The 27,878-nt window shown below is 37.6% G+C and overlaps 1 protein-coding gene across 1 annotated transcript in view; it reads right to left on the bottom strand.

The window, feature by feature from the left end:
- The window catches only part of LOC18441470 (AP-2 complex subunit alpha-1), a 41,708-nt gene extending 24,428 nt beyond the window's left edge, over positions 1-17,280 (bottom strand). The window contains exons 1-10 of the mRNA XM_006851700.4: positions 17,075-17,280; positions 14,776-14,907; positions 12,074-12,199; positions 4,645-4,707; positions 4,460-4,557; positions 4,158-4,365; positions 3,786-3,857; positions 3,610-3,702; positions 2,401-2,502; positions 2,224-2,321 (exon numbers count right to left, since the gene is read on the bottom strand). Of these exons, the coding sequence (XP_006851762.1) occupies positions 2,224-2,321; positions 2,401-2,502; positions 3,610-3,702; positions 3,786-3,857; positions 4,158-4,365; positions 4,460-4,557; positions 4,645-4,707; positions 12,074-12,199; positions 14,776-14,907; positions 17,075-17,206 (1,124 nt within the window). The 5' untranslated portion in view covers positions 17,207-17,280. The remainder of the gene's footprint in view (positions 1-2,223; positions 2,322-2,400; positions 2,503-3,609; positions 3,703-3,785; positions 3,858-4,157; positions 4,366-4,459; positions 4,558-4,644; positions 4,708-12,073; positions 12,200-14,775; positions 14,908-17,074) is intronic.
- Between the last annotated feature and the right edge of the window lie 10,598 nt (positions 17,281-27,878).

Genomic DNA, 27,878 nt, shown 5'->3' with positions numbered 1-27,878 from the left:
ACTAGTAAAGCAACGAGTGAGTTTTCAAAGACAATAGGTCTACATCAGGGGTCAGCGATGAGCCCATACTTATTTGTATTAGTTAAGGACGACTTAACTAGGCACCTACAAGATGAGGTACCATATTGTATGTTGTTCACGGGCGACATAGTTTTGATCAATGAGACACAAAGCCACGTCAATAGAAAGCTAGAACTTTGGATGAATGCTCTAAAAAATAAAGGTTTTAAAATTAGCCGGACTTAAGAGTATATGGAATGCAAATTTAGTAATAATAGGAGTACATACAATGAAGTAGTTAAGATTGATGGCCAAGAAATACTAAAAAGATAGCACTTTCAATATCTTGGGTCAATAATCCAGAAAAACAAAGAGATTGAGGAAGATATTGCATATAGAATTAGAGCTACATAGGCAAAGTGGAGATGTGCAACTGGAGTTTATGTGATCATCACATGCCAATGAAGCTGAAGGAGAAGTTCTAAAGGATAGTTGTGAGACCAGCTTTGCTTTATGACGCTGAATGTTGAGCAATCAATAAACAACATGCCCATAGGATAAGTGTAGCTGAGATGAGAATATTGAGATGGATGAGTGGTAAAATAAGAAGAGATAGAATTTTAAATGAATACATTAGGGAGAACTTTAGTGTGGCTCCAATAGGAGATAAGATGAGAGAAACTAGACTTAGGTGGGATGGTCACGTGCAACGCAGATCCAGTACAGCACCTAATAGGAAGTGTGAGTTGGTTCAAGTGGAAGGCTCAAAAACGACAAGGGGCAGGCCCAAATGATCATGGTGAGAAAAGATATGGAGATTTATAGTCTCCCTGGTGGTATGGCCCTTGATAGAGCATAATGGCGTATCAGGATTCATGTAGCTGACCCCAAATAGTTGGAAAAAGGCTTTGTTGATGATGACATAACTAGAGACATTCAATTATATAGACAGGGGGAGACATTAAAGTACTACAAGTGTCTTCCGAAGGAAATTTACAAGTAGAGGAACACAAGTGGCATGAACGACCAAACTATGAAGACACTATCCTGCACTATCAACATGATATGATTAGGAATAATCCCGCCCTCAACACTTCGACTTGAGACAACCAATTTACAATATAAACACATTGTGCCTCAAGTCACAAATGTCTGCATTACATTTTAGACCAGAAAATAAACTTCAAAATCAGGCAGATAAAGGGCGATCACTTAGCTTTTCATTGGTAAGATAGGGCACCTGACTATAACAAAAACGAATGCCATGGGCAACGGAGTACATCTATTGTCACTATAATGGTTCCTGTTTTCCCAATTGTGATGTAGGAATGAAGCAAATTCAATTATGAAAGCTAAAAGTAAGCTTAGATGTCACAAAAGTCAGTCACATAATCAGTATGTGAAGCCTTATCCTTCTTGATTATTTGAACGGTTTCTCTTAATGACTTTGAAATGTTTACCATCTCAGTCTTAGATCAGTAACATGTCTTCTATTGATTTTGAACATCTCACACCTACTGAAATCATTTTCTTCATGGTTGAATCAGCAACCATTTTGCTCTGAGGTTCTGAGCAACAAGTCAAATCAAACTAGTTGACAAAAATTTGAAACCAAATGATCACATTGATTAGGAAACCTCTGACATAGCAACTATTGCTTTAAGCTCATATTGTAATTGTACAGATAGCCAAGTCAAACATGTCAAAGATCGTAGGTGCACAGAGAAACTAAATGGTTCAAACAAAGGAGAAGATAAATTCCTCAGAACTGTGGGTTTCAATAGATGCGTCATAACTGCAAAAAGCTAGCTACTGAAAACGTTACCAAGCTAACATGGGTGTAATGGTGATGGAATATTGTTTCTTAACAGAAATGAGTGTACTAAAAATTTAATGCAATTTATACAAAAGCAATTCATCAAAATACAACTTGCAATTCTAATGCAACTAATCAGATGCTAATACATTAAGAATTTACTCATTCAGTGCTCTCTTTATCTTTACAAGAAAATTGTCATTCAATGAAGCAATCCTTTCTCACTATGTCATGCAACCATAAAGGGATCCAATATTTTGGAGCCATAAGTTATGGTTCATTGTTTTTGCAAGCAAAATCAGATCAGCCAAAGTGATGACAATGAGAGGCTCTAAGCAAAAATGGCAACAAAGATTTACAGCAAGATATGCCAGGTATCAGATCATATGCTGTCCATCGAGACTTACCTGATGTCCGGATCTTTCAAAGATGTAATAATCTGTGCTTGATGCCTTTTAATGCTCTCCTGCACATCTGTGACCATCAACATTCTTGTCATGTTTTCCTGCAAATTTGGGGATTTGTTGATGTCAGATTACTAAAGTTGCCAAAGGTAACAGATTCACCATTCTGCCAATACTTACAAGGCCAAGATATCTAATATTTGGCTCACGAACAGCTATAAACTTGCCAAGCAATGCAACGCACTGAGACATCATTTCTTTCTCAGCATCAAGATGCATGACCTATAATAGGACCAACTCCATGCCATAAGAACATCAGCACGAAGGAACTTTTAATCTTTGATTACTAATCCTTTTGTGTGAAATAATAAAACAATAGTATAATAGAAATGTTATGATTTATTTAAAGGACAGCATTTGTATTTACACCCACAATTCACTGTCTACCAACACAATGTCATCAAAAGCTTACATCAGAATGCAGATAATGAGATAAAAAGAAATTAACAGAACATAAAAAAAAAAAATCAATACTATAAGAAGCTCAGAGAAGAATTTTAGCAAGGGCATGTACATTATATGTGTTTATTGTTGGTACATCCAGTAATATATTAATCAGATACATTATGGACAATATTGGTCATTACTTGTATTTGCTTGTCATTTTGGTAATGTTGAAGGGAATTGCAGTCATTCTCCATCACATAATGAAGTTGTCCTCATTTAGATTTGTTTGTCCTTAAACCAATGTCCTTGAGAATTGTACTCATTCTACATTAGATACATGGAAAGTTTTTATTCTGTCTCAGTATCTCACTTGAAGCAATTTTCCTTCAAGAGGTAGTATAGTTTCTCTCCTTGACTAAGTCTTACATGAAACAAGGCCAGGTGAAATGCTCTGGACGCTAAAAAGATAACAGAACTGGGCAACACAACAACAGTAAGTATCGTCACTTTGAACTCCCAAAACAAGATCCGCACATCAATTTTTGGGTCCACAAAACAAACAGTTACATTAACATGCTATGCAGTCCTCAAACAAACAGTTACATTATCATGCTTTGCAGTCCTCAAGCACCAAATGTTCACATATGAAAATATCATAATAACCTAAACATGTTCACAACATAGCCACCACAAGAACAATCTTAAAACATCATCAAAATTCAAATGAAATGACAATTTCTTATTGGTGAATAAAATCAAAAGATATTACAAGAAAAACAAACAAGAGACACATTTAGATCATGAAGCAATTGCTTTAGGCAAAGCATTAATAAGATCAAATACATCCCCACAGGGACCCGGGAAGACTAAAGTAGCATTCACACTATTCAGCAAGTGTTTGGTAATGTTGGTTACAGAAGAAAAACATGATGAATAACATACCAATGCAAGGGCCTCAAAAAGGACGGCATGTGAGGCATTATTTTTGTTCACATTTTTAACGACATCGGTGCCCATCAAAATGCGCTGAAGAACCTACAATATCACAATGTTATGGCTTATTACAACTGAAAAACATGTAAATAATTTCTTAAATTGCAAACCAAAATAAGTCAAACCTCAAACAAAGATCTCCTGGTATTTGGGTCTTCAATTGTTGGAAAGTATTGAAGAGCTCTCATTGTCTTCACCTACAAAAAGAAAGCCAAATTGAAATCACAAAGCGATCTCAGATTTTAAGATATAAGTGGAAATAATGAACTGCCAAGTGAAATCAGAAAATGATCCCAGGTTTTAAGATATAAGTGGGAAAAATCAATAAAATTACCACACATCATCATCATCATCATCATCATTATAGCCTTTTACCATACATACCAAGATAGCCTTTTACCATATATACCAAGAGAAATTTAGATCACAGGTAATATCGTTAAAAATTCAAACTTTGAAAGCGACATAGCAAAAGACGACAAAAGAAGTCCACAAACCTGAAGCCAGGGAGAAGGGATTCCATAGTACGTATACTCTGGTGGAACATCTTGACTCCTAGCAAGCCTCTCCAAAATCTTAACACATTTTGGCAGGCAGCTCCAATATGCATCGTGATTATTTGCAACTAGAGCCACAAGAAGGCTCATAACAGATGTCAGGACACCAATATCGCGTTCATCAAGCAACTGGGCCATGCGATCAGACCTGAAAGGATAAAAAATAAAATCAATCAGAAAACTGTAACTCAAGTATTTTTGTGGTTATACCGGTACTGCAGATGATTTGAATAACATCTGACCATCCATCTACATTGACCACATCAGAGTTCTTCCTATAAAGCCGTAGCAGACATAAGGCCGCCTTTTTTCTCACAAGTGGTCTGCAGCTACTGGATATCTGATGCAGGAAAAATAAACACCTATCACATGTTTTCCTTTTCAAAAACAAAAATAATATTATCATGCAGATAAATCAGTATCTTACAAGCAACTTTTGGACATCGGGTGCCAATGATTCCGCAAACTCCCTTCCACCAATATTTCCTACCTGGGAAAATGAAAAGAACATTAATCATCTCCTGATGCAGTCATTAAGAAAATCGAAGTGCGAGGTCACCAATTAGTAAGAAATAAGGATTGGATGTATCTAAAAGGAAAAGGATACAAATTCCCAAGGAACAACGACCAAGGGAAGTATCCAATGTCAAAACACTTTCAAGTTGAAGCAACTATTTAGCCATTCAAAATAAGGAGAATACAACAATGTGCAGCACCAGACAATTTAGAAGTGGGAACATCAAGAGAAGATCTACCATTAAAAAAAACGACCTATGTCACCGGGACAACTTTAGAACATACAATGATTCAATGTCCAATACAACTATTGGACACTAACTGTCCATTGACCTCATTGGATACTTTTATATTTATCCAGCAAAAATTTTAGACACATCTCCAAAGTGAAAAGCTCCCTTTAATATCTATTGACAAAAAACAGAAGTCGCAAAAATTAAAAAGAAAAAGAAAATATAAAATCATGATGCAAAAGAGATATTAAGACTTTAAACATGAGAAACTAGATATTTGTAATAGATTTTTAATAATAAGCCATAAAAAGAAAATATACTTTTCATAATAAAGTAGACACTTGTCATTATTCAAGTAGAGAAACAATAGTAACTAAAAGGGTATCATTGTGGATGACCAAAGACGAAATAGTTTGATATATGGATACTTAGAGCTCCCAACAGCTCAATCAAGAAACACATGAAAGCCAAGATTTTGGACCGCCTGGCGGTAAACCATGATTAGAGGTTCCCTATGGTCAAGATCATCAGTGGACTATAATCCTCGACCATCAAGTATTTTAAAGCTCAATCTTGATGTTTACTCCAGGAGAAACCCACTCCCATCAGGGTTTGGCAGTGTTATCCACAATGAACAAGGGAAGATGTTTGGCAGTATTATCCGCAATGAACAAGGGAAGATTATTTTATATATTGTTAGAATCTGAACACTTGAAGTTTCAACTTGAGCCCAGATCCATTCTCTTCCAGATGACAATCAGATTTGAATTGTGAGGCACTCCCAATATGTTGTATTTGATAAGGATGATGTCACCAATAAATATAATAAGTAATTGAGAGCATTCGTGTTCCGACGTGGAGTTCTTTGGAAATCACAAATGCAACTTCCTTCATGAATGTCATGGACAAAAATCACGCATCTTAAAAAATTATTTCCCTAATTTTGCTTTACTTTAAGAGACGCTGCAAAGCAATGGGACTTTGTTCCATCAAAGAGTCTAGTCCCCAAGTTGTAACCTTATTCTTTTGAGTTTCAATCAACCAAATCAACATTGCTCTTCCTTGATCATAGTTACCAAGATCATCCAACCAAGGGGCCAATCCCACACCGGAATTTCGCTCCAGCACTCAAGGAAGGGAATATCGCTCCTCTGCAATTTTTAAACTTTGGAATCTCAATCCTTCCAATTATGGATAGAGATCCTGAGTTACAAAGGATCCAGCATTATTGTATAATGTAGTAGTTTAGCATAGTTAGCAATGTGGTATAGTCTAGTAGTATAGTATAGCATTGTAGTAGCATCTAGCAAGATGGTATTGTAATAGTAGTATATACTATAATTATATAGTATAAATTAAATAGTTGTATAAAGTAAATTTATAAGTAAATTTAATATAGTAGTACATACTATTTTAGTATAGTAGTATACCATTTTATAGCAATGTGGTATAGTATATTAGCATATCCAATACTACTATACTAGTTAAGTGCTCTTGGAGCCTCGATTGTTTAACCAGACGGAGCTTGATCCCATAAAATTTATCGCTCGATCCTGATTAAGTTTTGATCAAGCACACCCACATATTAGGACCGAGATCTTTAGATTTCAGTGTGTACACACCTTGATCCCTACCATAAGGCGCTTCATGCTTGTCACGATCCTGCAATCCTAACCTCGATAACTATATCCATTATTTCATCAATTTTTCATGCCTTTTTAAGCAATTTGACTAGCTTTAATTTGATACTCAATTTTTATTTTTATTTTTGAAATTGTTAATTGTTCTATTTATAAGATGGGGTTATAGGAGAGCATAGAGATCACCCACAAGCCAGGGCTCTAGCCAAAAATAGGCTTACCAAAGAATGGTAGTCCTATACAAAAAGTCGGGTTATATCATAAAAGTTAACCCAGCAATTATAAACAAAAGTACATAGGTACAAAAACACAAATACTCAAAAAGTCAGGTGGCGCTGGTGTGAGCTCCGTCTTTAGCGAGGTGGTTCGCCAAGGCGTTGAATTCCCGCCTCGTATGCTTCCATGAGATGACTCCCTACAAATTAGAGTAATCTCGCCATAAATCGGGGTGAGGTACTAGGGACAAGGTGCGGAACTGGAGGCCCAGGTAATAATGTTTTGAGCATCGCCTTCAACGATCATGGGTTGACCCCAAGAGGAATTGAAGGGCGGGTCCAATTATGAAGGAATGTCACGGAGGGGATGCCTTTGAATCACTTGTGATTGGTAGCCCAAAAGATAACAGGGCAATTATCTTGTTAAAAAGAGCTGAAGTCGCGCTTTTGTCCCCTTGGTAAATTCTTGAGTTCCTTTTGATCCAAAATGACCCAAATCGTGGCTGTTACTGAAGCCTGCCACAGCATCCTATTGGCTTAAGCCCACGGATTCGCGAGAGGGTCAGTCGATAGAGTGCCGGAATGAGGGGGGGGGGAGGGGGGGTGACCCATTGCAAGCCAAAAAGTTGGAGTAATAGACTCCACGAGTCATGGGCAAGCTGGCAATGGATAAAAAGGTGAGGGTTGCTTTCTTCAACCGCTAGGCACATCGCGCACCTATTTGGGATAGGAAGTCCTCTACGTTGAAGGTGGTCCACTGTTAAAGCCCACACAAAAGCTTGGACTTTAGGGGGAGCGATGGATGACCATGTTTGGGCAACTATGGAGATAGGTGTAAGGGGAAAGATGGGCGGCATAAGAAGTTTCTTGTAGAAAGAGGATACGGAAAAACATCCCGAGGGAGAAGGGGTCCAAAAGATTTGGTTCGACCCTGAAGTGGCCAGGAAGGTCGAGTGAAGAAGGGCCGAAAGGTTTAGGCATTCAGAAGTTTCAGAGTCTGAGAGAAGCCTCCTAAAAGACCGGTTCCAAAATCTAAGGAGGCCCGAAAGGGGCATTTCTTCTGCAACCGAAGATTGTTTGTTTTGATCCAGGGCGAACAGTCAAGGGAATTGGTCCATCATGGGGGTGTGGCCTAGCCAAAGATCTGATCAAAATCAGCATCCTTCCCTAGAGTGGAAATGGATATTCCTGTGGAAGAGGGCAAAGGTTGACATGTAGGATTTCCATGTCACAAATGCCCTACTGAATGGCCTAACTTCAGGTAACCAGTCATTGGATTGGAGTCGGTATTTGCATCGAATGACTTAGATCTAGGGGAGGTTATCTTGAGTTGCTACACGCCACCACCATTTCCCAAGAAAACCGAATTTTGTTTTCTTAAGTTACGAATGCCAAGGCGTCCTAACTGTTTTGGTTGGCACACTTTCTCCCATGAGATGAGGTGATACTTCCTAGTATTAGAGTCGCCTGCCCACAGGAAGTTCCTCATCAACTATTGTAGGGAGAAGAGACCACTACTGGCAAATGAAACAAGGACATAAGGTAAATGGGGGTATTGGATAAAGTTGCCTTAATGAGGATAATTCTGCCCGCGAAAGAGAGAGAGAGCGACTTTTCCATCCAGCCAATCGGCAGTCCAATTTGTCAATAATGTGGGACCATTGTCTTTGTTTAAGTTCCCCAAGGCCCAGAGGCATCCCAAGATAGCTAGTGGGAAGGTCCTCAACTTTGCAGTCCCATCCGAAGGCCAGAGATCAAGTCTCTTGCGAGCTCAAGGCCACGCCAATCATTTTAGATTTTGCCATATTGACTTTGAATGCTGTGGCGAATTCGAAGCATTTAAAAAGATTTGGAGGGATTCAAGTTCATGTGGTGACACTCTGAGGAAGACAAGCATGACGTAAGCAAATTGCAGGTGGGATATCACTGGTCCCCTGGGGCTACTCTTAAATCTGGTGAGGCCGCGAAACTAATACTTGCGGGAAATTGATTTGCTAAAGACCTCGATTGAAATAGCAAAGAGAAAGGGGAACAGAGGGCCTCCTACCATAGGCCCCTAGAGGCCGGGAAAAAACCTTTGGGTTAGCCGTTTATTAGGATGAAAAAGTAGGGTTGTGAGTAACAACCTTTCACTCAAGTTCTTCAATGATCACCGAACCCCATTCGAGACATAGTCTCATCCAAGATGGCCCAATCAACATGGTCGTAGGCCTTTTCCCAGTCAATTTTGAAAAATAATACCCGACTGCTTGGCAGGGTGTCTGGAGTGAACACATTCGTAAGCCATCAGGACCCCATCAAGGATCTGTCACTCTTCCATGAAAGCACTCAGGAGAGGGAGATTACATGGGGTAGGGCCTCCTTCGGGCGGGATGCTAACACTTTGGAGAGGATCTTGTAACTGGAATTAATGAGACTAATAGGACGAAAGTCCTTGAACTCTTCAGCTCCTTCAATCTTGGGGATGAGCGTGAGGAATGTGGCATTCATGGCTTTGTGGATGATATGCCATGGTGAAAGAATTTCTTCAAAGAAGCATAGAAAATTATTTCTAAAGGTACTCCAGAATGTGTTGAAAGGGGCCACGGGGAAACCGTCCGGTCCAGGGGCTCTATTTGGCCCAAGTCCGCAATGGAAGCCAAGATTTCTTCTTCTGTGAATGGGCGTTCCAGCCATGCGGCCAGCAGGCCAGGGAGGGAGAGGAAGGGGACGTCGGCAATTCTTGGTTTGGGGCCAGAGGGAAAGGAATAGAGGGTTTTAAAGAAGGAAATAATGGCTTCTTTCACCTAGTGGGGTTGGTTGAGCACTCTGTTATCAACCTTGATGATTGAGATGGAATTGTCTCGGCACCGATAGTTTGCAATTTTGTGGAAGACACCGGTGTTGAGGCCACCAAAGTGTAACCACTTCACTCTAGATCTTTGGAACAAGAAGATATCTTCTTTTTTGAGTAGGGAGAGGTAGTCAACTTTGAGTTGGGTTCTTTCGAGAGATTCGGAGATGGAAAGGGGTCTAAACTCCTCTATAATGTCTTAGAGATTAGACAAAAGAAAGATGTAAGGTTTTGAGGGGGTGGAAATTCCTGGGGATAGATTGACTCCAAGACTTGAGAGTTGAGGTATCGGAGTTTGGATTGGAGCTTGTAGCCTGCCTTACTCGAAACAAAAGGAGAAAAAGAATTTCACCAAGCCAGAATAAGCGAAAAGATGGATGATTCTTCGAGCCACGAGAGCTTAAAACAGAAGGGTTTTGGTCCCTAGCAACTGATTGGGTATCAAGGATAATGGGGCAATGGTCGGAGAGGAAGGGTGTGGGACCCCTGAAATGCATCATCCCAACCGGTGGATATGAGAAACCGGTTGAGTTTGGAAAGGGACGGGTTAGAGGAGTGGTTGGACCAAGTGTATTGGTTGCCCTGGAGGAGAATGTCTAAAAGTTTATTCCGGGAGATGAAGTTCGAGAAATCCAACATCCCTCGGGAGATATTGGAATTGGAGTTTCTCTTGAATGAGCATCGGGTGGTATTGAAATCCCCCACGAGGCACCACAAGGGGTGAGGGAGGAAAGCCACTTGGTCGAGTTCTTCCCAGAGGAGTCAATGGAATGCATTCATGATAAATTCCATGAAGTACGTTGAAGGACAAAAATATCAAGATATCGAATGCAATGTACACGAGTCAATGGAATGAATTCATTGATTTCTTCCATAAAGTATTTCATGCAAGTTCTATATTTATCTGCTCTCAGCCATGAATCCCATCACCAGATAAACCAAACGCACTACCTGAGAAATGCATTCCTAAGTTTGTCAAAACAACTGCACCATACCCAAAACCAAAAAAATTTACTATTCCAATAATAATAAAATTAAATGGGAAAATATAGAATGAGACCACTTACCTTTGATACAAGATGGTCACATTAATATTTACCATTGGATGTGAAATTGGGTGGCTGCAATTATTCCATTGACCAAGCTCAAACTTCAAAAGAAATTTTCTCGAATTTTGTGACACGTGCAAGCTATCAAATTTCACATCAAATGATTGTAAGGAATTGTGACCACCTTGTATCAAAGGTAAATGGTCTCATTGTATACAATCCCAAACTAAATACCTCAACTTGCTGCAGTCTCTATTCATAGAAAACCAAAAAAAATATATTGGCAAAGAAAAATGAATGAACTCTTCATTTTAACCACAAAGCACAAGCGGATGAAATCAGACCAGGTTCAAAGCAAGTGTCAAAAGAAAGAAAAAAGGGGGACGAACCAGAGGCTAACACATGGCCTTTGGTAACATGGAAGTTTCTGAATTTTCTTTCTAAACAAGTTTTGGATGTCTTTAGACTTTAGCCAAGGCTTTGTGGGTTTCAATGTTCTGGAAACTTCAGATTTAAGGACTTTGCATTCCTTTTTTCCTGTGATACCAGTTTAATATATGTATTAAGTAATGAAGGCCAAATAGTCAAATCAGTTCAGCGGTCAGGAAAGTCTAGGTTCATTGAACCTTGTTATTCCTTCCTTCCATCGGGCTGCTATTCACAAGCGCTGTTCAGGCTCTGTTGGTCCAGTTCTCTTTAGCTTGACTGAATAAAGGAGGCCATAGACTTCAAACAAAGTCGTCTTTACCAAAAAATGGGCGAACCCGGTCTAAGGAACGCTATGAAGGTTCCCTACCGACGATCTATTGGCTTTCGGCGAACAGCCGGGCTCCGTGAAAATGGCGAAGGTACTTCGCCTGTATCGAAGATGGTTTATATTTTGCTTTGGGTGTTTAGTTGAGAGTACGAGGGTAAGAACAAATGTTCGATCTATCATAATCATTTTGTTAAAGCAAATTCTAGAGCACTAGCTCTCTTTTGTTGCTGGGATACTTGTGTTCCTCCATTGTTTACTCGCTGGACTTGCTCTCCCCAGTAATGATCTACATCATGAGCCTGCATGCATGCAGAAAGTGAACACTAGCTTCCAGACTATTTTTGTATCAGTCATGCAAGATTTCTCCTTCACACCACTAAGGCATAAAAAAATACATAACGGAGTTAATGTTTTTAAGAAAGCATGACCACAAAACATTCAACTTGGCCCACTAGCTAGATTAAACAAGGACCATTGCATTGACCACATGAGCTAGATGCAACATTCAGATAAATTTATGAGCTAGACACGACAGATGTTCACAAAATATTAAGATGAAGATGCAACAAGAGTTAAGAAAATAATAGCCTTCAGAACAATTGGAATTACGAACCATTGTAAGTGCCAGGCACTGAAAAGTCTCATTGCGCCCAATTATATCATTGCGAACGGTGTTTATGACCAATCTTAAGAAGTCATGATTCTCATTCAGTAAACATGATGTGACTATGTATCCCACCTGCAGATGCCCATCCAGGCATAATTAGATAAAAGATTTATCAAGATAAGCATTCTTTCAAGTTGTCGATACAGATTCAAGTATTCTTAGTGCCTGGTGGCTTGCTCAACTGAAACTACAATAAATTGGATAAATAACATGTGAACAAACCACATTTTTCTCACGATAAAGAGGTATATTGTCCTAGGTTGACAACAATCAAAATGATACGAAACCAGGTTATGGAAACTGGGTGAGATTCCACCCACTCTAACTTAAAGTAACACAATAGAGAGAAAATGAAGCATGAACTCCGCTATCGTCATTGTATTTGAGAGCATGGGAACAGCATAAACTAGAAAGCTAGGATCTTCAAAAGGGGTGGCAGGACAGAGTCTGCCAACTTCCATATTGCCATGAATATGCCATACATTTTAAAGAAATTCCAGAATTCGTATACTTTCTTCCCACTCTTATGTAGCGTATTGGTTTTAAGTTTCTTCTAACAACAACTGCACTCTCTGAAACTGAGTGTGTAGTTAGAAAGTAAAGTATATAGTGTTCTGTTCACTGCCTCTATAGACAATTAGTTCTTTTTAATGCATATGACAAGCACTTTTATCACCAGGAAAACAACCATGATGTCTCCTCTTATTTTGGAAATATTACTATGAAATATCACTAAACCTGGGCACTTGCACAGACATAGTGACTCTTGTTCAACACTTTCAGATAATAAACAGACTTAATAACAAAACTATAAAAAGTAAGGAAACACTATAGTAAACCTAAAATTAGGGTTTTAGAGGGAGTGAGGAAATGGCTAGGAACCCCCCATGGTAGAAAGATAGGTCTAGACAAGCTTGGAAACCAAGAAAAAGAGTTTTCGGTTTTGGCAGGCACAAACCCAAGAAAACTATACTGACTTGGCAAGTCTTTAAAGCTTCGGCATGTGCTATAGGGGGCTCAGTCGAGACATGTAGACCTCTCTACAAGAACTTTCCAAGTCTACACCTTACATGATTCTTGTGAATCCCCAGTCCGAGCCTCGAGACCTCAAACTATGCATACATCGCGGTGGATGTCGCTGTTAGCATGTTAGCACAATCTCCCCCCTTTAATCAGATCAGATCTGTCTCACATCTTTCAATTATAGTTAAATACTTTGTTAATAACGGGAACAATGGGAGCAAGATCTCTATACTGTCCCCATCCTCTCTTTTTGCTCAATGTCATTAGATTTGACAACCACAACTTGTCTTTGTTACAAGGAGACTCTGCCAAAAGTACTCTGCCTCATGAACTCTAACCCTTCTAGGTCTTCCTCAGCACTTAACATCCTAATTCACCTCTCCTGTACATAAGGCAAGCAAATCCAAGACCTTTAAGAAGGCTAATGTCTAGATATAAGGATATTCTGCTTTTCTTCTAATGATTTAGATATAATCGTAAGTGGATATTCAAGATTCCCATCAACCCGTTCCTTTCTTATAATGGGAAAGAATCACACTAGACTACAAGTACCCAATGTTACTTGATTCTTAAGTGCAACGCACCTAAGCAACCCATTCTACTGAGGAAAACAACTAAATATAGGGTTATCCCACCATCTTGTTATACACCTGAAAAGTAGTGGAAGGCCAATCCATCCTGAGGCAACACAGGGCAAAGCCAAACACAAAACAAATAAAATCATAATAATACTGCTGCATGCACAGAGCCATCTAGTTTCTTAGGACTATAATCCCCTTCACATTGACCCCTGTCTTACTCTGTTGACCATCCACTCCTGACACCAGAATCTTCCTCAGTTATCACACCTCACCCCACCACCACCACCACGACCCCCATGCCTTCAAAAAAGAAAAGAAAAAGAAAAAGAGAAGTGTCAAGCCCAACAATTTAATGACTCACGAAGCATCTGTTGACTTTGACACTAGTTAACCATCCACCCAGGTCAAGCATCATCCCTTTGTCAATAGAAAGATCGTCAGAGTTTCGGAACTGAAACTAATTGAGTAATCACAAAGATTTCAAAAATCAAAGCTGAAACAATGTTTAGAATTTTTTCCTAATCCTTCAAAATTCAAGTGCAGAATTAAGAGTTTACCAAGGGCCTAATGAATTTCATACATCATACCTCATGCGCGTCACACTTTTGGGGGTCCAAATTGCCTATCGTTGAGGTGTGCCAAGGTACACACCTCGTCCAGTACTAATACTACAGACCAAGCCATGCCAAACTTGGCAGTCTGAACGCTGATGCAGTCATTGGTAATCTACCTATTGTGGTCCTACATCTGATGTGAAGTTCATTTATATAGGTAATATCCAGATTACACAACATACTTCAGTTAGTGACAGGTATCATCCAAGTTATCACATGCTCAAGCATTAGAGTCTCAGTCCGCTAATCATGGCAACATGATTTGTTTGATACAATGGAGAACTTAACTGCCATACAATTTCAACTGCCAGTTGTTTCGGGAACATATATGCGTTAATGAGTATTATATAAATAGAAACAACGCAATGAATAAAAAATAGACAAAAGGCCTAAAAATATGCATGACGCAACACTGGTTGGAGCATATCACCTGTTTTTCTGGATACTTTGGTGCCGATATCAAAGAAACAGCTTCCATATGACCGAAGTCCACATCATAACCAAGCATGTAAATGTACAGCATTTTCCATACATATTTCTTCTTCTCGTAAGGTGTCAAACCCTGTCAGAGCATGCTTCTCATCAAAACATTGTGCTATAACTCATCACTTAAAGGATTACAATGATAGGAACCACAATGCTGATGATCATTTCAAGAATGATAATCAGAATGAAATTATTACAATAATCATGTGTAGCTTCAAAAGGCACAACAGTCCAAAGTTTGGATTATTTTTTTCACAATATACAGATCAAGCTGTGATCGGCTAGTAAATACTTAAATTGTTTCAATTTGAGCCAAGGGAACTCATACTGATGCTGAATCCACGGATTATTGCTTCGACCACAACATTAACATTAAACCTTTTATGTTTCGGTACTACGTCAAGAATGAAATACTTGTAAATAGTTACAAAGTTCTCACTACATAAATATGGCTTCTCATATTCTAGATCAGCAGTTCAAACATCAAACTATAGTTCTTCTTCTTCTTCTTCTTCTTCTTCTTCTTCTTCTCCTTCTTCTTCTTCTTCTTCTTCTTCTTTTTTTAACAAATCAATGTTCAAACTCTAGTTCTGACTAGACGGTGCATAAAAAGTTGAGATTCAAACAAAGAATCTATACTAATATTGAATAAGCAGTTTTTTGGCTTCTCCTCTACGGATTCCCCCTTTATAGCAAAGCATTCAGGAGCTGCAAGGCCCCCGAGGCTCTTATGCCTCTTCATCAACCGCGTACAAGGAATATTTGGTGAAGTGGAAAGGACTACCAAAGAGCGCGGCTAGTTGGGAACCAGCAGACACTCTATGGCAGTTCGAAGACCACATTCGGCAATTCATCGATGCAGCGTGCAATCTCTGACACGTTATCAACACAACTCCTTCCTTGAGCTCAGCATTTCAGGGTCTCTGTCGAATTAAAACTAAATTAAAAAAATGTTTCAAGGCTGAGCCTATTGCAAGGTGGCTTCGCATAATAGTAGCTAGTCTCGCACGATAGCAACTCAAGCTAAACCTGGCAACAGGGATGCAACCGCATAGTCAAAAGGCACTTGGCAATAGGCTGGGTGGCCCAGTCCTAAAAAACTAGGGCCTCGGCCACAAAAAGTGGCCTGAGGGCTGGGAGGTCGGCCCAGGCCAGACCAAGACAAACCAGGCCTTATTTCTTTATCTTTTTTGTGTTGTTTTTCTTTAGTTTTACCCGCCCAGGCCAGACCTGGCCCTGATAGGGCCAGAGATAGCCCAGCCGAGGCCTGGCCCATTGCGACCTAACCTCGAGGAATACAGCTCCTCAAGGGATATGCCTTGATTGAGGCGCACTTTGAGCCACCTACACGTATAGGAAACTCGGGAATCAGGATTGTACACTTGAGGTGTGCACCACTCTATCGCAAAAAAGGATAAGAAAAATTATAGTTTTTCCATACAACTAAGGACCAAATGTAGATAGCCCTTGTTATTTTGCAGACACGGTGAAAATTTTCAAGAAAGTGGTCAAGTAGCTACATGGTAATGGGCTTAGAGCTCAAAGGCTTTGTGAAACTACTTCCTTTAAAAACTATTTCACATTCTTCAATGGCAAAACCAAGGACTGTATCTAGTACAAGGTGTGCATCTAGTACAAGGTTGATCCTATTTCATATCGTAATAATTTCATTGAAGCATCTACTCTCGATAAAAACGCATGTCAGAGAAAGTATTCCTACATGGGAACGGGCAACCCCTTGAGTAATACCATAACAGGCCATTTGATTTGTGAATACGTCATAATCCAGATAAAAATGGCAAATTTCTGAAACGGAACCTATCTTTAACACAGCAAAAATCACTCATTTCCATTCCATAATCAAAACCAAATTTTGAGTAGCAGCGACAGAACTCAATTCCTACGAATTTCACTGGTGTCTATATAACCCTCGCAATCCTGCGCTCATTATTCATTAAACATGGAAGATTCAAATACGAATTGAATGCATCAAATAAATCTGACTACACAAACGAGACCAAATTCCCCATTTCCAAAACCAGACCAAATAATAAATAGCAAGCAGATAACTTGATTCCTATGAATTTCACTCGCCTCTATATAATCTGGCAGTCATGTGCTCAGTACTCATTTAACACGGGAGATTCAAATGCTCATAGAATGCATCAAATAAATTCGAGTCCATAAGAAACAAGCAGGTGCTTCAAAGTCTGAAAAAGAGGAGTGAGAAATAAAACCCCAACCTTCTCGTTCTTGAAGCGGGTCCTGATGTTTCCGAGCTCCTTATCAACCCTCTGCCTCTCCTGCTCCTTGTTCTGGCAATTTCGAACATCACTGATGAAAACAGATAAGCCCCTCATTCCAGAGAGAGCCATGCCTCCTCAGATCCAAGAAGAACGATAGATCAAACGCAAAGATAAGTAGTTTCAGAAGAAGAGAGAGAGAGAGGCAATAGTTTGACGCCAGAACCCAGCAAATCGTGCCCACTTTCTTCAGATCCGAAGGAAGAAGGGCGCCATCTCATGGAACAGACGCGCAATTTCCGGCGAAGGGACTGCAAAATTCACTTCCCGGCAATGAAATGGCCGGCAAAAGGCGGTGGTGGTGGTGGTGGTGGTGGTGGTGGTGTTGACGAGGAAACGAATGGGAAAAGCCGCCGGATATAGACTGCGGGTGCGGAAGACCACTTTCTTTCGCCTTAGTCCCAAGGGGAGGGGAGTAAATCTCTCTCTCACCAGTCTGTCACTCTCTCTCTACTTTCTCTCTCTAGACTTTTTTTTTTTTTCTTTAATGGGGGTGGGCTCGTCTTTGGTTTTGAATTCGGGAATGGAAAGGACGGTACAGGCATAGGCCCTCACAATCTCCCCCACTATTCTCTCTCTCTAGATTTCTTTTTGTGTGTTGGTTATGTTTTTCTTCAAGGGGGTGGGCTTTTTTTATTTCTTTTCTTAATTTGAGGAAATGGAATGATGTTATGGGCTAGGCCCTACTTATTGCACCCACTCCCAGCTCTTCTATGGACCCATCATTGTCCCTTTTTTTTTTTCTTTTCTCTCTCTACAATATGAGTTGTGATTTGTTTATATTAGTGTTCGAAAAATCGAACCGGACAAGTCCTCGTTGATTAAAAAATTATTGAAAAAATAAAAAATTTAAAAATATAAAAAATATATTTAAAGTATGATTAAACAAACCACGTCCAAATAAAATTGAAAATTAATTTTAAAAAAGATATTTAAAAAATAGATTTGTGCCTAGGAGCATTTTTAAAAAAACTTTAAAAAGATGAAAAAATATAAAAATAAGTATTCATGGCCAAAACACTTTCCAATCTTTGCCAAAATGATAAAAAAAGAGGAAAAATTAGGTAAATATCCGTTTTAATTTCCGTTATTACCAAAATACCAAGTACTTTCCGTTATTAATGGCATATCCGTTTTTTTCACTTCATAACAAAATATTTAAAAAATACATTTTTACCTTTTTTCGATTTTTCAAAAATCGAAAACAAACGAATTTTGGTTTTTCAAAAACCGAAAATCAATTGGCTCGTTTAAAGCTTACAAAACCTGCTTTTGTCTCTCTCTTGTTCAACTTTGACGCTTCTCTCTTGTCTCTGCAATTTTTTCTCTCTCACCTCTCTCATAGGAAACACATTCTATAGATTTGTTTACATTTGAAGTGAAGGTCTTTTATAGATTTCAATTGCATTTGACGGATTTTGAAGGCATTTCACTGATTTTAAATCTGTAGTGAAGGTATGTATATAATGATTTATTGTTCGATTTTGGAAATTTAGATTGTATAATATTATGATTTAAGGTTTCACACTTTAGTATAAGAGGTCGATTTAGGGTATATTCAACGGATTTCACAGTTCTATAAGTATGAGTATGACAATATGTTTGAGTGATATTTGGGATTTTTAAGAAGTGTAAACTTTTTGGGTTTTTAAGAACTGTAAATTTGGGTTTTTTTTTAGAACTTGAATTTTATACATGAGTTATTGAGTTAATTTTGCTTTGATGCAAATTTTAGTGTCTTTGGAACTATAAATTATGTGGATTCATAAAATGACATTTTTTGTTCAAATTATTTATGAATCATGTTAGTTTTTTAGATAGATTAGTTGTTGAGTTTGATATAAAGTTATGAATTTGAAGTTTCCCTTCTTCTTGTCATTCTTTTCTTCTTTCCTGTAGGAACTTAGTATTAATGTCTAACATTTAGATTCCTCAAAAAATGTGGTGTATAAGGACTAAAAGTTAAAAGTTTCAAATATCAGTGATCTTTTGCAATGCTTGGTCCTTGAGAATTTTCAACGGTTTAGGCTAGATTACAAAATTGTAGAAGTAGAGTCAATTTTGAACTTAATTCAATTGTGACAAGCTTTAATCAAATTTGGCCCTCATTAGGAAAAATTCTCGACATTAGTCGATATGGACAATGCTATTATTTCTTGTGTTGTATAAAGATTAATCCTTATGAAAAAAAAAAAAAAAAAACTAAATTCATATCTTAATTTTTAGTGTTAACTTTGATACTCATATGTAGTTTTAAGTATACTCATATGTAGTTTGAAGTACATATTCATGATAGATATAGTGTTATCTTAGGAAATAGCTGATTTTTTTTTTTGATAGATTGAGTAGCTTAAAAATGGAGATTTATATCTAAATTATGTTGCATGTATTGAACATTTTGCATATGCTTGGGGTTTTAGTGATTAAAAATTGTGTCCATTCAGATGGGGGATACCCTAGAGGTCTTGAGGATCCTAGTTTGCTACAGTTGCATTTAGAACATTCATTATATTATATTTGAAAAGGATAGGTATATTCATATTCATCTGCTATTTCCATTAGTTTGCTATTTTTTTAATAAATTGTAGTCTGTTTGAACATTATACAGGTGTTGGATTCATGTGGCCTTTAAAGGCCTTATGAGTGCTTGTAAAATGAAATGATATAGTGGAACATGAACTCAATGGGAGTGTGGTCCCTCGTGAGCCATACTAAGCAAACGATGTTTGCATATACCGAACTGTGCTTGAGGATCTAGGCAGTCGGTTGGGAAAAACCTATGTTACCTAGGCATAAAGAACAAACCGATAAAGGTTCTAATGGGTTAGCCCTTAATGAGGTCGGAGAATATGCTTGGATGAGTGAACCGAGGGACTGTGTGACCTTTGTGAGTGATGGTGCCCTACAGAGACGAGGGCCCAAAGCCTCATCCATGTACCATTACACGGCATGCATATCGATAGATCGTTCGGGAAAACCATAAATCCACCTTTTAGGGTAAAGCGTATGTATGTGCGAGAGGTACCCCTATGCACTATAGGAGTTGTGGTCGCATAAGGTATTGGTGACCTTGACTTGTCTCTAGGGGAAGACCTGAAATCCACAGGCTCGAATTGCGATCCCTTGGCTCATCGGCCGGACTTTGGTGACCCACTAATGAGCCCCTACTTGGACTTTGGGTCATGAGAAACACTGGGTCGGTATAATAAAGCAAGTGTGGTTCGTAGCCCATAGTTGAAGGTGAAGTGCCCCATGATTGTTGATTCCTAAACCATATGGATCATTTTCCCATCAAATTAATTTAATTCTGTTTGTTTTAGGATGAAAATTATTTTAATATTATTATTTGAATTTTTATAAACCCCTGGATATTTTATTTATAATTTTTGGATTTAAAAAATTAAATATATTGATTTTATAATTATTTAAATATTCAAATAATATTTTAAAATATTTTTATTAATTTTAAATATGTAAAAATATCATGGGGGCCCATTGTGCACATGGGCTCGCCATATTTTTAAAAGGTGGGGCCCATGAGTACCTCCCTTGGGTGGCACGCCCCACCCTTATTATCTTTCCTATTTTTGATGATATGGCATGTGGCCATATGGTTGGAAGATATTGACTAAATATTGACTTAATATATCTTTGAAAGATTATGTAGAAAGATTGAGTAGACTACTGTTATTTTATGATATGCACAATATTTTGATTATATTTAATTTATTTAATTTCTATTGATGAGAAAATGGTTTAGGAAATGGGGATAATGGTTCATGCACCTTCCATAAATGTTGATGGCCCATTTATGAAATGGATGGCTCAGATCTCTCACCCCACAATTCACCATTGATCGACAGTCTATGTTAAATCTCACAAGAAGAGGCAAGCCAAAAAAAACCCTAAGAAACCCTAATCTTATTCAAAGCCTATAAAAATGAATTGTCTCTACCAGAAAATCTCTACACATTATCTTTTTATCTCTCTCTTAAGAAAGTTTATCTCTCTCGTGTTTGATCTCTCTCTCCCACATGGTGAAAGAACCTAAGGGTTTATGTTGTGGAGTTCTTCTCTCCTATCTCTCAAAGATGGATTTATGGCTAAAGGTTTTAGAGTTTAGCAAAAAGAGAATTCATCTCTCTCAAACTATATTGCTAAGCGAATTCACTTAGGGTTTGAGTTTGTGATCAAAGGGGTTCATGTTCCATTGGTGTGGCTTAGCCGAAATTTGCTTTCCTGGTTCAAGATTGAAGCTAGACCGTTGATCTCGGGTCATCGAATGGTGGTGACTCGGTGTGGGGTGTAATAAGCCCGGTTGAGATAATCTCTGACACTCTTCATTTTGTTTATTGCAATCTTATCTTTTATCCTCAAGCACAGTGCATAGTTGTTTCAATGACATCAAGTTGTTAAGATCTTTGGTTTTATTGTTATGATGATTTTATTTTGAAATTTATCTTATTATAATAAAGACCACATGTAAGTGATTTTTTTTGACAAAATAAAGGAGTGAAGAAAAAAAATGTATTCCCCGGTAAAAGATCACATAGGTATTTCTTTCAACAGGAAGTATATATATCTGTATTGTTACTCATATGTTGTTTATTTGTTGTATTTCAAGAAAAATCAGAAAATATAGTCGATGAGAAAAAACATCAATCAAATGATTGACATCTAACGAATGAGCAAGTTCAACTAGTGAATGCTTTCAGATTGGGTGCTCAATCTATTATCCAGCCAGGTTGAATAGACCATCCCTTGGTCACATCCAATGCAGAGAGGTGGCGTTCTGAGACGAATTATTTTCATTACAATTATGAAATTGGTAAGATAACCCCACATTTTTTTTATGCTTATGAGATAATGGGTTTGGTTATGAATGGCGAGTCTGTTATCTGTCATCCAATCAGTAACATCCGAGAGTTCATAGAAACCAATTGGGTGAAGTCCCTACTGGAGGTAACTTGACAGTCATCAAACACTCATGGTTGAAGGCCAAATTTCAACAATTGTCACCTGATGCAAGACCATTTATTTTTGATACAAGGAGGTCACAATCACTTTTAAGTAGTGTTTTAAAATGCGCGATGAGGCCAAAAGCGTTTGAGAGCCGATGCGGTTTGATGCAGTTCGAATGCGGGTGCATCCCCATGATGCGATCAATAAATATAAAAAAATTATAAACAAAATATAACAAAATAGGGCCCCCAAACCCTTTCCCCCATTTTCGAATGTCAAAGTGAGCTTATTACCCCTGCTCAATGTGCTTTAATGCCCAATGGTTCAGTTTTGAAAAAAAAAGTCGGACAGATTATGCGCCCTAATGTGCTCAATACGGGATGCGACTTTAATGCGGCACATATGTAGGTCCATCTCTCCAAACCGCATATGCGGGCGTATGCGATGTGCTGGGTAGCGCATAGCCCCCGATGCGGCCACATTTTAACCATTAGATATGAAGTGTTTAAAAAAGCAGATCGATGACCCGAATCATTCACACCCATACCCATGTCGGATTCGTGGATTGGATCGGAGAATCAGCCAAATCAACAATTTTATCCCAATTTTGTTTTGAAAGGAGTGGTGCATTATGTACTTTCATTACTTTGTTAAAATAGGTAAATACTAAGACATTGTTTTCATGTCTGGATATCTATATAATATAGTATCATAATATTGCATCAAAATAATTTAAAAGTATTAGGAAATATTTCCCTATAATTTAAAAATAATTTAATGTATACTCACATGACTGTACTAACATAAGTTTAACATAATTATATTAAATTGTGAACATAAATAAACAAAAATTTCATTAATTACGTAATCATATGCAATTAAAAATTAATTATATGTACTTTATTTTTGTATTTATAAACATATAAAACTATTTTTCTTTTATAGACCATTTCATTTTAGAGATGTCCTTGTATAAGAGAGAGATATATATTTATAGAGCATTTTATTTGTGAGTAAGGATCCTATGGGACCCTGCACACATAATAGTGTAGGACCCCAACAAATCACTGCTGGATTGAATCTAAATCTCGAGGTAAGTTTTAAATGTCAACGACAACAAGTGATCTCTCTCTCCATTCAATCATACTCTCCCTCTCTTCATACTCTCCCCCTTATTCGTACTCTCCACATCTATTCCCCTCATTCATACTCTTTCTTCCACGAGGAGAAACATCCTCCGAGAGAGCTCGGACTTCGGCTACAATTCATATAAAATCCCAACAACTCTCTTCTTTGAATTATCACTGTTTGGATTCAAATCACAGGAGTCTTCATATGGATATATTGGGAAGCTTATGCAATTCTTCAACCCAATCTTCAATTTTTTATTTTAATCGAAGCCCTTTTGAGGCGCAGAGAGAGAAAGCAATCGCCCACCTTCTTTGTAACCCCCTTCTCACATAGATTTTTGCTGAATAAAAAAGCCCTATTAGAATTAATCTCTAAAACCTTCAAATAATCCTTGGTAAAACCAAATACCACCTCATACCTTCGATTATTTGTAAATGAAGCATTTTCTTGGGTATTCCTAATTCATAGTTGGGTTTTGTTGGGTATTCCTAATTCACATATCTTTTTTGAAATGCCAGAGATTGGGATGCAAAAGTCTGGTTCTTTTATGATAGAGTCTTCCGCAATGAATATTGCTTTGACGTCATAGATTTTATCCAATACAGGAAAATAGTCTAAATACTGGTATTTTCCCATTTCATTTTGACCTAGATATAGGAGAACCTCTGCGTATAACAATGGTGGGGTTACTTTGTGAGAGGTTTTATAGAAGAGTGGGAATTTGCAAATCAGGAACGATGGTTTTGATTTTCCTCATTAGACATTAGGGTTTTTTGCATATCTAGTTTGATAGAGGAGAGAGAGTATTTTTAGAGAGAAGAGAGGGTGGGAGTTTTAAGAAAACGAGAGGCGTTAACCTTTGACTTTCTTAACAAGTTAGCCGGTAGCCCCTCAATCTTCCCTTGAGATTTTATCTAATGGCATAGATTAGCGGTCTTATGCCGCTTAGTGTGGTAGGGTCTCACGAGGTCATTTCCCTTAATTTATATGTCATTGTATATATGATAGAGAGCTATTTATAGATGGGTCGCTGTATAAATGAGAGAGAGAAAGTGCTATTTAACTATATGTTATATGAGAGAGAGAGAGGGGGGAGAGAGAAAGTACTATTTAACTATACGTTATATGAGAGAGAGAAAGAGGGGGGGAGAGATCCAAGTACGGGAGAGAGAAAGTTGATTTAGGGTGGAAAGGATTTTGGGGAACAGATTCGCCAGCGAGGCGTTTTTGTGACAGTGAGGACAGTCAGAGATCAGAGAGGCGAGGTTTCGTAGGTAGTCAAGGCAAGTGCGAATGGCTTGCCATCGCCCCACAAAGACATTCATGGGGGAAGGCAGGCGAGAATGAGTACTAAAATGAGGTTGTGTATATTGTTGACGCATTATTTTGGATAAAGCTTAGAGTATGGCGTGTTTGCCAAATGAGTGTTGGGTTGATGCATCTGCTGAGTCCTTAGCTATGGTCTTCGATTATGTAGCTTTAAATCCGTGACATGAGATAGAGAAATGGGAAGTGCACGTTGCAAGTTGGGGAATATGGCAAGGGGAAGAGTGAGAGTAAGTTGCTTTGTATATATGAGAGATCGAAGGCTGGAAAATGTTTACCCCACATCGAAAAATACTGGGAACGGTTCCATTGTATACTATTTATTTAAAAAGTATGTGTCTAATATGCAATTTTAGTTGTTTGTTATTTACCGAAAAAAATTTAGTTGTTTAGTTCTAAGAACTCCGACATGGATCTCTCTAGTCCATAAGCCCATAGGCACACACACATGAGCATTTCCTCCATTCACTACCCTAGGTAACGACATCATTGGCAAAAATATTATAGTACCTAAATACTTAAGAATGAGTGTCGAAAAATAAGCATTTTTTTGCACACTCGTAGCGCATTTTTGTCTTTTTTCTTTTTTTTAGGTGATTGCTCTATTAAGAAGGGTCAAGTTCCCAAAATTTGAGGACCTGGATATATCATTAAACAGGGTTTTACCCAAGGAGATGACTATATGGTATTATTGGGAGATCATATAATCTTTTAGGTTTCAAAAAAGAACCAATATACATTTATACACTTCAATAATCATGGTCCAATACTTTCTTCGACATTATTTATGCTGTTATAAAATTTTCCTTTTCAAACCGTATTTAACTTTTCCATGGGATATTTTGTTTTGCCATTTTCTGTATAGTTGGACTACACTTGGAAACCTCTCATGCTTGTAATTATATTGCTTGTATCCACGGTGTTATTTTTTCTCAAAATTATTAAAACCGGACTGGATCGGTCGTATGGGCGGTAGAATTGGTTACAAAAATGTCGTCTGGTCCAATGTAAGCACTAAATTGAGATTTACACATAACCGGTTGAAAAGGGTATTTGACTGGTTGAACCTGATCGATCACCAGTTTTGTTGATTCTACTAGATTGTCCAATTTGGAAAATTGAATTTAAATTCCATTTGTCTTTCAAATTTTTTGCCAATTTTTAATGATATTTTATTATTTCTTTCCACTTTCTTCATGTTAATTGCACAAGAACCTTGTATTGACCAAAATCACATTCAAATATCATGATTAAAAATACTTAAAAAATAAAATATACAAACAAATCAATATCGTAAAAAGTCTTGGCTTTTTTATTACGCTCTAACCTCCACCCCCCAAAAACAAATACAAAACACATCACCCATGCGCATGCAGCTCTATTTAATTTTAGAGAAATAAAAATGCAACGTTAAATTAAATAAATGTAATGTTTAATTGTTTACCAATATTTAATATTAGAGAGGTGATATTATTTTATTAAATTTTAAGAGTAATGATCCTATATGATCCTGCCACACACAATTATATAGGACCCAACAAATCACCCTTTATTTTTTATCCATATCGAGATAGACTAAAAACTTTAGCCACTAACTTTTCATTCCAACCGGTTGCCGGTGATTGCTTTCTCTTTCTTAAAGGTAATTTGTACGATCCAAAAGCCTATTCATCTTCCTCCTCTCTCTTTAAAAAGACCTCTCCCGCTCTCTTCTCTGTGAAACTCTCCACTCCAAACCCTAGCAAAGTTACATAAGTTGTACCCTTGTCTCTCACTCTCTCCCAATCGAAGTAAGCAAGTGGCATTCCTCTCTCCCGCTTTCTATCACGGGTCTCTCTCTAGGTTCCCTTCTCTGTAGTTTCTCTCTCTAGCACCCACTCTCTAGGTTGTTTTAAGGTCTCTCTCTAAGTTTCCAGCTCTTTCCCATTTCACATGGTCTCTATACCCCTTCACAATGTCTTTCTCTCTCCCACCTTCTCCCCCTTCACAATTTCTCTATCTACCTTCTATCTACAATTGCCTTTAGCTTTCTCTCTCTAGCACCCTCTCTCTAGGTTTCACGGTCTCTCTCTAGGTTTTCAACTCTCTCCCCTTTAACAGTCTCTTTCTCTTGGTTTCCCACACTCTCGCCCAGGGTTTGAAAACTCGGCGAGTAGAACCGGACTCGCCCGGTTCGACTCGGGAATCGGCAGACCCCGCGCCGGTTCCACTACAATACCGGGAATCGCCTGTGTCTAAAGAGAACCGGGCGATTCTCAATAGTGAATTGTCGAGTCTCAACAGTGACTCGTCAAAGAACACGGGCTGCACAGTGTTTTTTACAATTTTCATGGTTTTTTGTCATTTTCTTATCATTTTTCATTTTTTTTAGCTTTATAATCGAATCTTACAGGCTTTATTTTAAATTTTTCAGCCATTTCAGTCAATAAAAAATAGTAAAAATCACCGATTCTGATAAAAAAAATTTGGATATGTGAAGAATCCTAAAAAAGTTTTAGGGCTCTGCCATTTCTTTGATTTGAAGCAAAAGAGGGCATCATTTTTTGTAAAATCTATGGGTTATTGATCGTAAGAGTGTTGTTCAAAAGTTTTTGTTAATAATTTGTGAGTATTTTGGACGAATACATATCAAATTTGAATTTGAAGCCACGGGTGCAGGAAAAACAGGTAAAAACTGCGTTTTGTTTTTCCTCCATTCTATCAAATTCACTCAATATTTTACAAATAATATGTTAAATTTATAGGCTTTTGATTTCTTATAATGTTGTTTATCATTACATATATTCAATTTGATTTTATTTATTCAATTTGAGCTTGATTTTTGAGAAAATAAGACTAATGTCTATGAAGAAAAAATGGACTGAGTTTTTTTTTTCCGCCATTCTATCAATTTCACTCAATATTTTGCAAATAATATGTTAAATTTATAGGGTTTTAATTCGTTATAGTGTTGTTTATCATCACATGTATTCAATTTGATTTTATTTATTCAATTTGAGCTTGATTTTTTAGAAAAAAAGACTGATGTCTGTGGAGAAAAAAAGGACTGCGTTTTTTTTTTTTTTTTTCCCATCATTCTATCAATTTTACTCAATATTTTACAAATAATGTATTAAATTTATAGGGTTTTGATTCGTTATAGTATTGTTTATCATCACATGTATTCAATTTGATCTGATTTTTTCAATTTGAGCTTGATTTTTGAGATTGAATGACTGATGTCTGTGAAAAACTGCGTTTTTTTTTTTTCCTCAATTCAATCGATTTTATTTAATATTTTGATAATAATGTATTAATATTATAGGGTTTTGATTCTTTATAGTGT

This window comes from Amborella trichopoda, chromosome 11 (assembly GCF_054954075.1).
Source record: "Amborella trichopoda isolate Santa Cruz 75 chromosome 11, AtrichopodaSantaCruz75HAP2 v2.0, whole genome shotgun sequence".
NCBI lineage: Eukaryota > Viridiplantae > Streptophyta > Magnoliopsida > Amborellales > Amborellaceae > Amborella > Amborella trichopoda.
This window is presented reverse-complemented; position numbering and strand designations above follow the sequence as displayed.